This window comes from Scophthalmus maximus, chromosome 11 (genome assembly GCF_022379125.1).
Source record: "Scophthalmus maximus strain ysfricsl-2021 chromosome 11, ASM2237912v1, whole genome shotgun sequence".
NCBI lineage: Eukaryota > Metazoa > Chordata > Actinopteri > Pleuronectiformes > Scophthalmidae > Scophthalmus > Scophthalmus maximus.
Genome location: NC_061525.1, coordinates 2,921,882 through 2,934,446, shown reverse-complemented (window position 1 = coordinate 2,934,446; position 12,565 = coordinate 2,921,882). Strand labels below are relative to the sequence as shown.

Here is a 12,565-nt window from a genome sequence, read left to right as displayed (position 1 = left end):
TTTGCTTCCGTAGAGTGTTTAGACAGCGTTGATCATTATTGTTTGTGAACATTTGTATGTGTTGGTGTGTGTTTGTGTGCAGGTTCGACAGTGAGCTGAGTGGAGCCCAAGATGAGGTGCAGAGGGAGAAGAGCCTGAGGGAGAAACTTGCGCGAGAGAAAGACATGCTGACTGGAGAGGCCTTCAGCCTCAGACAGCAGCTGGAGGTGTGTGCGTGTGTGTGCCCAGCTTGAATCACCAAACTTTGATTCGTTGTTTTTTCCCTATTTGTGTATACACAGACATGATGAGGTTGGGATTTTCCCCACTGTGGTGTCAATTCATTCTTCAGGAAATTTATTTTCATGCTGGTGATGCCAAAAGTGATACCACTAGTTTTATCCCAGCAGCGGTAATCATATTGAAGGTTCCAAAAATGAAGCCACTATCATAACACCGGAGAGGAAAGCCTCTGTTTTGCAGGGAGATGTTATTATATTTGTTTCAGAACTGATTGGAAACAGAATTTTAATTAAATTTAGTTTAATTTTAATTTTCACATCTGTAAAATGCTATGTACAGTGCTGGGGGATTGTTTCTTTTGTTACACTCTGAGACATTTTGAGTGAACCACACCACAGGGTGGATGCATTCACAAATAAAGGATCCAGTCAGTACACGTGGTGCACTATACAGCAAGTTTATTAACCAAATAGTGTGTGGTTTGAAGCAACCACTCCCACTAACCACTTTTCGGTTAATAAACTTAACCAAACTAAAATAAAAAGTAATACATTTCATTGCAGCTCAGTTGTGGCTTTCAATTTGTGGAATTTTGTGAAAAGTGAATTATAATTGAAAACGGAAAAAAGTTTTGAACATCATTCAAATGAGAAAATTACACAGGCAGAAAAAATAATCTACAGATTTGAGGCGGCATTAGCTTGTTTGCCTCAGAGGTTACATACAAAAATGCAAAATCTGTTTTCACACTGCTGCCATGAAGCCATTTGAGGTGATAGTGCAAACAAATGCTTGGACCCCTAAAAAGTATACAACCCGAAGAACAGATGTTTTCTCCGCTCTGACCGTAACCATCTCTCCTGCAGGACAAGGACATGGAGGTGTGTGCCGTCCACCTGAAGCTGGACCAGCTGGAGGCCGAATTGCTGGACCTCAATTCCCAGGAATCCAAAGATGAAGCATCGCTGGCCAAGGTCTTCTGTCTTTGCTTTTATGATTCTCCTTTGTGTTGCGTTGCGTTGTATTGTATATGTTGTACTGTTGCAACTATTTCATGATAAATGTATTTAATGTTCAGGTGAAGAAGCAGCTTCGCGACATAGAGGCCAAGGTGAAGGACCAGGAGGAGGAGCTGGATGAGCAGGCCGGCAACATCCAGATGTTAGAACAGGTACAGACAGAGCACAGTGCTCTCAAAACTCAGCGCTGATGTATTATTACATTATAGAGTTGTTATGGCAAACACAAGCTGTTGCTTATTTGCAGATCCAGCAGAACACGTTAGCAATAATTTGTGTTAGATGTGTTGTGCTGTTCTATATTCAATCATCTCTAGCTGTGTTTTGGTCTTCATCATCTCACGACGAATCTCTTCAGCTGCTAATGTGAGAACAGCAAAGTAAAACAATCAGCTAAAAGAGGCGAAACAAACCATAGCACTGAGCAGAAGTGTGGAACTAATGATGGTTTTCTGTGGATTTGTCCAGTATGAGCGCCACTTGTCATGTTACTGACTATTGCACTTAAACGAATTGACTGTGACTGACATTTTACAGTAAAACTATATCAAAAGACAGTGTAAAAAAAAAAATCAATGCTCATTGTTTAGCTGTTCAAACCCGCACATTTATTGTTTTAGTTTGCTCTCACCTCTTTCACAATATGATATTCAGCCGCGCAAGGCAGCTGTTTTCAGCTACAGGGAGAAATATCTCTACTGACCGTGGCAACAGTACAAGTATCAGATTAAAAGGTGATGACGTGGCCGTGCAGTGGCCCAGAGTGGCCCAAAAATCTGGTATTGTGCGTTTAAAGACAGAGTTTATCCCAAAATGATGATGTCTTGGTTGTCACAACCCTCGTGTCAGTTTTTAGCAGCGTCCACATTACTCACTTTTCCCTCTATTTGATACCAAGCAGACAGCCTTGTGCAGTGTTTTTTTTCCTCAAAGTGACAGACACTTACCAAATGTCCTTTGAGTGTTGGGAATTCAAGTATTACAACACTGTTCTGATGAATATTTATCTTGTTTACTTGTGTTGAAGTCAGTTCTTTCCAATTGACTACAAGACTCTCACAGCCCGCTGTCTCTTTATTTGGAGAAGTGTAGAAATCATAGACCCTGCTGGTAAAATAAAATGAAAGGTCAGTCTCCTCAACAAATCAAATAGACTACTGTACACTAATATTCTCCCATGACCTCAGACAGTAGGAAGACGTTAGGCTGCTTCAGGCTTAGGCTGTACTAAAAAATGATACAGTGGGATGCTACTAATACTATATACTGCTGATAACAGTTATAGTAACACATACACAGACTGAGACTGATGTTTGAAACGAGTTTTGTCATAGGATTCATTTAATTTAATAAAAAGAGTAAAAGAGTAAAAAATTTATTGTGACATGGAATTGCAATACATATGAAGTCAGTGCCCAATAATTGGGATAGTATCATATTTGGAGATAAGCCTATTGTCCCAGCCCAATTTGATAGATGGTTATACAGACAGACATAAATAAAGACTTGGTTAAGTTAATGCACAAACAGAAATATACAAAAGGCAAGTTGTAATTTTTACATTGCTGCTTGTGAAATGATTAAACAAACTGATTGAAGATGCCCCCCAACACCATCCCACATCAGAACAGTGGGTTATCAGTGCGACATCAGCTCTTATTACAAACGGCAGAATTAATACTTCTGCAGTGTTGTGTCAAAGCTGGGCCCATTTCTTTTGGCCCCAGAAGTGGTTGTTTCACTTGTCCCATAAACTGGGTTCACATCCTACTGTTAATTTCTTTTTTTATTGTTATGACAAAGTGTCTGCTTCTGTGGGTTTGAGAACGATGGTTCCTTGTTCGTCTGATCTTAATTCTGACACTTTTATTGCGAGAAGCGAGAAAGCAATTTAGCAGATCCTGAGAGTTTCTGAAAAGGTCTTTTCAAACCCAATTGTTCTTTCAACCTATTAGTCATCGCAGAGCCTATAATGTCTGTTTCTCTCTCAGGCCAAGCTACGTCTGGAGATGGAGATGGAGCGTTTGCGGCAAACCCATTCCAAGGACATCGAGAACAAAGACGATGAGGTGGAAGAGATCAGACAGTCGTGCAGCAAGAAGGTAAAGATTATTTCACTTACAGTGGGGTCCAACTGTAACCCAAAATATGTGCCACAGATAGAGAGAGAGAGAGAAACAGTGAGAGACAGGACAAAGAAAGACCAACCATTTATTGGCTTCCTCCAGACTCACAAAAGGTCCAGATCATTGATGACTGAAGAAACCAATCAGTTATTAAAGGGAGTCTCACAAGTGGTGGGCTATAAAAAGAGTGATCAGAACTGAAGCAGTTTGTAGAATGGGTCAAGCTCCAAAAACCCTGCAATAATGTCTTACGGTGTGTTCAGACCAAATGCGAAGCAAACTTTCGCGTTGTGTTACTCGCCACGGTGTCATTTGTGTTTACTTGCATTGCTTGCTCGAGTAAAACAATAGTTCTGTCCTCCATTTCTGATAGAACGTCCCAACGGTGGACGGTCAGTGATGTTGTGAGAATCTGGACACTGATTGGCTTTCACACCATATGAATTTTTCGCTCAACTTCAACTATTTAAACCCGAGACAGTAATCACCCCTATTTTAGAAATGACCATGTTTCACTGAGACATGCCTGTTTTTCAAACTCTTTCATGGGCTGGTGTTTCCTGTTAATAAAAAATCAACGACGATACAAAACTCTTCACTTTCTTCATTTTAAACCTGTTTTGATAAATTCACTAAAACACACATTTTCACAGCACTACGTCTATCAATACAACATATCGATCACAACATACTCAACACACTGCTGCTCTCACTTTATCTTCTCTTACAGAATTAAGTGTATTTATTCACTTAAATTCAGTGTTTGGCATCTGTAGCTTTGTTACTGTTTTGAATTTGTTTTGCTTTGTGCTGTGCTGACACCAATTCACTGGCCTCCACCGATGGAGCCCCATTTAACCCACGCATATTCAGGTTTTTCCTACATTTAGACAGGCTGGGAGTATTCTGCATGCAGTCTGCCAGGGACATTTACAAAGTGGTGTATTAATTAATGGTGGATTCTTCTGGATAAAAAAAGGAAGCTGATAAATGAAAGCATGAGCTGCTGTAGCCTGGGCAGTTTTTACAGCCAATGTGACAGTAAGATATTGCTTTTAAATATCCATGTAAATAATCAAATCGTTTTTTTTATTGTCATAGGTAAGCAGTTTCACGTGCACAACTTTATTAACTTGACACGATATGAAGTTAACCATTATTGTGTGTGTGTGCGTGTGTGCGTGTGTGCGTGTGTGCGTGTGTGCGTGTGTGCGTGTGTGTGTGTGTGTGTGTGTGTGTGTGTGTGTGTGCGTGTGTGTGTGTGTGTGTGTTGTGTACAGCTGAAGCAAATGGAAGTCCAGCTCGAAGAAGAGTACGATGAGAAGCAGAAGGTGCTGAAAGAAAGGAGGGAGCTGGAGTCGAAGCTTCTGTCAGCACAGGACAAGGTAACTAGACCGTGCATGGTGTGGTGGTTCCCGCTCTGTTGGTGTGATGCCCTGCAGCATCCTCCCTCTGGAGGGTGAAATCTGAGTTGGAGTCAGTAATTCCACTTTCAAGGTTTCAACTTTAAACAGGACATTTTGTGAAATAGTGAAAGACACAACATTTATATTGCAACAGGACCTGTGTCTAAGCACATTAAAGGACAGCACAGTGACAGAATGTTATTGATGTTATTTGTGCTACAGCTCCAGCACGACTGCCCAGGTGTGTGGGTGGAGGTGCAGGGGTTGTGTATGAATCATATATTTACCTGACTTTGCGGACCGCAATTGCGGAGCAACCAGCACTGGTAAATGTTCAGGCTGATGACCGACTTTGAATGCTAATGCATTGGAAATACATTGAAAGCACTGAAGCTACATCACACATACACTCACAAAATAAATGTATTATGATCATCATCTCATCTTATAGTGCCATTATCAACATTATTATTTTGCTGGCCAGCATCTCTTACGATTATCATTTCATTCTAAATTAACAAAATAGCGATGTTCCTGCTATTCAGTGTTTACCTCTATACTGAAATCTTTGTGTGTCAAATTAATGGAAACATATATGGCACAAACTTTTAAGGATTTGGCCTCTAAGTGTTAAAATGAATTAAGCCAATGTCCTATCTCTGATAGGTGCTCTTAATGCAGTGGGTACATTTCAGCTGTGCCTGTTTTGCAGGTGAGAGGTGGCGACATAGAGACTGAGAAGCGTTTGAGGAAGGACCTGAAGAGAACCAAGGCTCTGCTGGCCGACGCCCAGATCATGTTGGACCACATAAAGAACAATGCACCCAGCAAGAGGGAGATCGCCCAGCTCAAGAATCAGGTACAGCCATGACGACACTGTTCCCTGTTTGTCGTCTCCACAGAGCGCAGACATTGTCTCTATATGAAAGGGTCTGCCAGACGGCTGGGTATGGACCAGGAATCCTTATCCAAAGTTGCCAATTCTACATGATGCAAATGATACTAGATCACTGCTGCCCAACTTTTTTTACTTGTGATCCTTCAGTACAAGGCAACGACTACTCACATCCCCTCATCATAGGCTGAAGATGCTCCACCACTGAGGGATATTTCCTTTGCACATTAGTTCATTTGAAGTTTCACAGTCCATGCTTTTTACACTGTTGAATGTGGATTGCGACTATAATCAATTGATGGGGGTACAGAATTTGACTGTACATTAAAATTAACTTTCTCAAAAAAGTACATTTGTGGTTAAGGTACTGATACATGTTCCTCAATTTCCATTTCCTCGCCAGCTGGAGGAGTCCGAGTTCACCTGTGCGGCCGCAGTAAAAGCTCGCAAGTCCATGGAGGTGGAGATCGAAGACCTGCACGTCCAGATGGAGGACATTTCCAAAACGAAGCAGGCGGTCAGTACAGCTCTCTGGATCTCAACCTCTCAAACTTTACTAGCCGTGTTTTTAACTCGTGTCCTGGCGTGACGCAGCCACATGTGGCGGTTTTGGTCAAGTTTATGGTTAGGTTTACTGCATGTCGTTGTTAAATAGGAGGAAGAAGCTAAAGCTGTCAAGGCATTTGGAAATAATCATCAGTGGTGCTCACGTAGGTTGTGTTTTTGAGGCTTTTATAAGGCTGCGCCATCTGTGGTGGTAGGAGGGCGGCAGTAGACATGTCAAAGCAGCGCCTTCAGGCAGAGATAAAGGGTTAGAGGACACATCTGTTCCCTCACAGCTCATCCTCCCATTTTTCTTCATTTTCTGGGAGAGGGTGGGGTTGGATGTGGGGGTGGGGTGGAGTGTTTCTTCCTCATTTCCCTATATAAACATTGAATTCTTTCTACATATCTTTGTTTACATCTGCAGTTTTTAATTCTCCTTTTTCTTTTCTTTTCTTCCTATATCAGTCTCTCCTAGTATATTTTGCCCTTCATATTTTTCTGTCCCTTTGACTTTTCCTACTTCATGGTCTGTTCCCATGGCAATCTGGTTCCACGTGTCAAACTAGCCTTTCTTTTCCCTCGTTCACTCACATTTACCCTCAACCTTACTCTCTATTTCACGGAGTTTTCATCTCCTTGTGCTTTCCCTCCTGTCTGGAAAAAAAGAAATGACTGACTCTACAAGCTGTTTTTTAACATACTACTCAACCTTAATTTTAAATAACCTCGGAAAGTTTGACTCTGTAATTTGAGAAATGCCCTCAGAGCAGTGACAGGACGACACACAGCTGCCATGCAGGAGCAAGTGGTAGGAGAAAAGGGATGGACAGATGACTTTATAGATATAGTCTTCCCTCAAATTCACAAAGAAGTAGTAAACAAGGAAGACTGAAAAACACACTTTGCCTATTATTGTCTTGTCTGCCTATTATACTTCTTTTTGTCATTGTGCACTTGCTGTCATGCTTTTGCCATCTGACACGGCTCACATGCAGTTCACAGTGATGACATGGACAGATTTACCACTCAAATGTAATTTCTTTAACTATTTCGAGTCAATGATTTTATGCACCTTACAAATTAACATTAGCTCCATGAGCTTGGTCGAAATCCAGCTGACTTTTAAAAAATCCAAGAGGCCCGCATAAGCCTATTAAATGTGCATCTGATGGCTTCGCACATGACATAACGCTAAGTCAACACTGTGCAGTTATGCCCGAAATACAGAGGATCGAACTCTTCTTGTATCATGGTGTAGTTTGTCTTAAAAACGTAATATAATATTAAAAGAGAGCACACAGAATCCTGTAAAAATGACTATCTACTGAACCAGACTGCACAGCTCCTGTAGTGGCATTGCTGCTACTGTCGGGCTCGCGGTCTGAAACGCATACACACACTGCTGCCTGTGTGTTTCTTGGAGGTTTTAATTAAATAATGTGTGTGTGTGTGTGTGTGTCTGTATCCTCCTGCACTGTATTTAGAAAGTTAAAGTTTAAGCAGTTGTTGCTTCAGGAAGATTGTCAGACTTCACTTTTGATTAGGAAACCGAAGCAAAACGCGGGTTGCAAAAAGCCAAGCGTTCCATGCTGTAATTTTTGATGATGCTCACGCTTAATAAATGTGAGGTGCTTTTATTTTATTTTTTTCAACTGTTGCTAGGCAACTACTTAATCACCTGTCTCTATAACCATTTACTGTAACCAGGATTTGGTTGTTAGGTAAGCTCACAAGTCTTGCGGAGGGCACTCGCCATGACACTGATTAGTGCTGAGAGGCTGCTCCCAAATTATACGCTGCAGGACACATTGAAACAAAGATGTGTGTGGGCACACGACGCCCTCAGGGAGAGGAACAGTCACAGGGCAGTACCAGCAGGTGGTCAGAGAGCTTTCTCTGGACAATTCATGGTTTGAGGCTTATTTTCGGAATAGTGAAGAAAATTTTGACAATCTGCGGTTAATCTCTACAATTTTTTCAGATATGTCTTGCAGCATACATCGAACGTTGACGTAAATGCAGTTAACTATTAATACAGTTTATAGCAATGAAAACGACTTGCGTCGGCTTTGAACTTTTTGCAGCTCGGGGCACTCACAGTAAACAAACTTTAGACACTCTGCACGTCTAAAATGTGATGATGTCACCAATAGTGCATGAGCAGCACGCCAAACATTTACTGCCTAAAGAAAGAAACCTGGTAAAAGACGCCTCTCCCTGCCAAAGCTTCAGACTGATTGTGACCCAACAGCCAGACTCCGTCTGAGCTGAACTCTCTTAACAAATTGAGACGGTCTGAAAAACAAAAGACTGGTTCATTATGTTTTTTTCTTTGTAAAGAATTAACACAAAGAAAAGACCCTTCAAGAAAACCTGTATGCAGATGGTATAACAAAATGAGAAACAACCTCATGTAAAACATCCAGAGTTGTGGGGAAATGTTGTCTGTAATTCGAATCCCGGTTCAACCAGGGCCTTTCTGTGTGGAGTTTGCATGTTCTCCCCGTGTATGCGTGGGTTCTCTCCGGGTTCTCCGGCTTCCTCCCACAGTCCAAAGACATGCAGAATGGGGTTAGGTTCATTGGAGACTCTAAATTGACCGTAGGTGTGAATGTGAGAGTGAATGGTTGTCCGTCTGTATGTGGCCCTGTGATAGGCTGGCGACCTGTCCAGGGTGTACCCCGCCTCTCGCCCAATGTTAGCTGGGATTGGCTCCAGCGACCCCCCGCGACCCTTAAATAGATAAAGCGGTAGACGATGAATGAATGAAAACCTTTATATGGGGAATTGCTCACTGAGAACCCAATCTTGACATTAGCTTATTCTAAAACCAAAGATTGCTGCTCCTGGGAAACAAAACCAAAAGAAGGAGGAGAGAGAACCATCCAGAAAGACGGACCCTGACTCTCCACCTCTGCCCCTGACCCCCAGCCTCGGCTGGAGATGACCCAACACCCTCGAACAAAACACAGACTTCCCTGTTGGCCACACCGGCCGTTTCTCTACACCTCACAGATGGATTCCCATTGCAAATGTGTGGAACCTAGATGCCTCTTTTGTGGCCATTGTTTCCTTTCTGTGCCACAGAAACTATGAATTTAGAGCAACTTCTGACCCCTCAGTGATGTCCACACAGTAATAACTGACCTGGTCAGTGTGCAGGACAAGGGGATGCATTATGTCAATGATGGTGATGGCACCAACTTCTCTCTCCAGAACATTTTTGAGCCTCTGAACAGAACATTGAATATGTCTGACATATAGCTGGGAAACAAAATTCCAGTTATCTTCCAATTGAGCCGCATGTATTGAAGTTCAAACAGAATTGCTACGACAAACGGTACAGGACTAATATCTTGGCAAAAAAAAGTGAGCAGAAAAAAAAATAAGAAAGACAGAATGTTTGGGCTCAGGAGAACATAGCGGGATCACTTGCACAGGCAACGCAAGGCACTCGATTTTTCAGCTGTGTTACTGCTTGGATTCATGAAAGCATCTGGAGGTAAATATTAGTTTGTCTGAAAGGCTCGAGGGTCTCTGATGAAGTTCAATATATTAATAGTGAAGATAATTGGTAGAGGGACAACGCAGCTCATCACATTTAATTAGCTCCATCCTTTAAGTCTAATTCCCCAGCAGCTTTGCAGCAGCACATACCACCGTCCCCGCTGTGGAACTAGAGGCTTCGCTGTTCATCAGCACAGGGGGTGTCAGTTCCACCGCCACAGTTGTTGATTGTCAGACGTCCGTTGCGCGATAAAACCATCAGGTTTGGGCTCTAGCATGTATTTGGGCCATGGACCACCTCATCTTTATTATTACGTCTGGTTGTGCAGGAACGGGACCCGAATGCATAGTGCAGTCAAATAAAAACATTTTTTTTATAAATTGAAAAGAAAACAAACTTACAGGGGGTTGCACGGTGGCGTAGTGGTTAGCACTTTCGCCTCACAGCAAGAAGGTTCTGGGTTTTTTTCCTGGTTCAAACCGTCCAGGGCCTTTCCGTGCGGAGTTTGCATGTTCTCCCCGTGTATGCGTGGGTTCTCTCCGGGTTCTCCGGCTTCCTCCCAAAGTCCAAAGACACGCAGAATGGGATTAGGTTATTGAAGACTCTAAATTGACGGTAGGTGTGAATGTGAGAGTGAATGGTTGTTTGTCTCTGTATGTGGCCCTGTGATAGGCTGGCGAGCTGTCCAGGGTGAACCCCGCCTCTCCCCAATGTTAGCTGGGAAGGCGTCACCAGCTGTTGGCATTAAAATTCTGCCTTTGAGGATGACCTCTGCAGCACACATCCCGCCTGCTGGGAAACTGATGATAGAAATAGACATTGCATAATCTGATTGGCCACGTCAGCAATTATAAAATCATGCGAATACCACTTCTTTCAGGTTGTCAGCCATTTTTGCCGTTCTTCCACCATTCTCCTGGCATAATTGCAGTGTTTTGAGAAAATTGTCCCGCATGCTTTCGAAAAAGCTTTATTTTTCACCACAGCAGTCTGAGAGGAAAGCCAAGAGCCGACCCACGCAATTGGAGCGAAATTGCACCAACAGCCTATTGTTAAATGTGTTAAATGACACTTTGATGCTGACGACTGGAAAGTGTCCACCACAATATTTTTCCCCCACTGTGCAGAGCTGGAGCTCCTTTCACAGTGTTCATCAGCATCAGTTGTCAATAACTTTGTCCCAGATGAAAACAAATGTTTTTTAGTTACTGGAGTTAACGTCTCAGCAGTAGGTAGTATACATAGAAATAAATGTGGAATGACTTATTTACCTTCATAATCCAGATGCATATTTTCAAGCCATCTTTTGATTCTGTGAGTTGGGTTCGGTCTGCAGATGCTGTTCGGACTCATCCTTAATAAGATGGATGCTTCGGTGTGAGCACTGTCTCTCCCCGACTCTCCATTTACTTGCTATGTGCAAATGGGTTCATTAGCCTTCTCAAACAGTCACATTAGTCATCATTTATTAAACCATTGCCCTGCACCGTCAGCCCCCCCCCCTCTCTCTCTCTCTCTCTCTCTCGTATATTACCCCAGTCATTACAGAAATAGAATTACCCCGGCACAGTCCCTCCCCTTGGCTGAAGGTAAGAGGCAGTCACTGTTAGTTTTGAGCCTCTAATTGGATCTGGGTTATGACTGGGACCCTGAGTAACCTCTGTTGTGTCCTGTGATTGTTTAAGAGCTAATAAGGGCTCCCCACAGAAAAAAATCCGCTACTGTGCATAGAGGTGGTGCAAGGAAAATGTACAGACATCCACACCGATGTGCCGACAAAATGTTCATGTGTCACATTCAATTCTGTTTTAAATTGGAGCACAACTGTTTCATACAGAAGAAAGGGCTTTATTAATATTAACCTGTATTCAACAAGTATTTCTCAATAAATATTTTTCTTCTTTGCTACATATTTATTATTCCATTTTCACAAAAACATTTTTGTTGTAAGTCCTTTTATCTTTGTTATCATAAAATATCATTATAACACAAACTCAAGAAGTAGAAGCATTTGTCGTTGCAAGTTTTAAGGAAATGTTGTGAAAACGAGATAAAGATCCAGTCAGGTTTAAAAGGAAAGTGTCATCTGTCCATTTTAAAAGTGCAGTGATATCATGTTACAACATAAAAAGGATGTCAGTAAAACCAATTCTTGTTGTGTCATAAAACTAAGAAACAGTTTTTAAACTTTCAGTTTGCTGTAGATACACTTATTATTATCTATCGATATATCTTCAGTTGGAATACAGTAGTAGCTGTTAAGTCTCCTCATCAAGTGTTTCATCTGGTTAACTGCATTTGTTTTATCTGTGACCAAGTTAATGTTGCTAAAATGTGCATATGCCAATTAGGGTATGTGGATGGACGGAGCTTTAAAATGACCCTCATCAATTAATGTTGTGCTTGTGTCATTTAAAAAAAATAATTACATAATGTAATACTTCAAATAACCAAAGATGATATTTAAATTTCCTTGTCTACTTTTCCGCCTCACTAGCATCACTACTATCTCCCTCTGAAATTGATGTACTATGCAAAGCATTAATATTATCCCTGTGCCGTTGATCAGTGAGTTTGCTACAGCACACAGACATGTACTGTACGAGCTGCAGTGCCATCACTGTAAAACCGAGTGACCTGCAGCACATTTTGTTTTTTCTTGTTTTTTTTCTGAGCTGTGCAGTTTGTGACAAGCAGCTCTTCTTCTCTAATCTGTCTGGCTGTGATAAATGATATTGTTTGTGTGTCTTCAGCTGACTGGTCGTCGCCTGATTTCAAACAATGCACTGCGTTGTGATTAATGCACATGTCTCAGCACATTTTATTCTTGATCATGCTGAAAC

General features: G+C 41.8%; 1 protein-coding gene across 13 annotated transcripts in view; it reads left to right on the top strand.

Annotated features, from left to right (window-relative positions):
- The window catches only part of myo18ab (myosin XVIIIAb), a 118,886-nt gene that overhangs the window by 83,324 nt on the left and 22,997 nt on the right, over positions 1 to 12,565 (top strand). For all 13 annotated transcript variants that reach the window (XM_047335443.1, XM_035622215.2, XM_035622214.2 and 10 more), the window contains 7 exons: positions 83 to 206; positions 1,089 to 1,196; positions 1,301 to 1,393; positions 3,233 to 3,343; positions 4,648 to 4,752; positions 5,486 to 5,632; positions 6,072 to 6,185. In XM_047335443.1, coding sequence (XP_047191399.1) covers positions 83 to 206; positions 1,089 to 1,196; positions 1,301 to 1,393; positions 3,233 to 3,343; positions 4,648 to 4,752; positions 5,486 to 5,632; positions 6,072 to 6,185 — 802 coding nt within the window. The remainder of the gene's footprint in view (positions 1 to 82; positions 207 to 1,088; positions 1,197 to 1,300; positions 1,394 to 3,232; positions 3,344 to 4,647; positions 4,753 to 5,485; positions 5,633 to 6,071; positions 6,186 to 12,565) is intronic.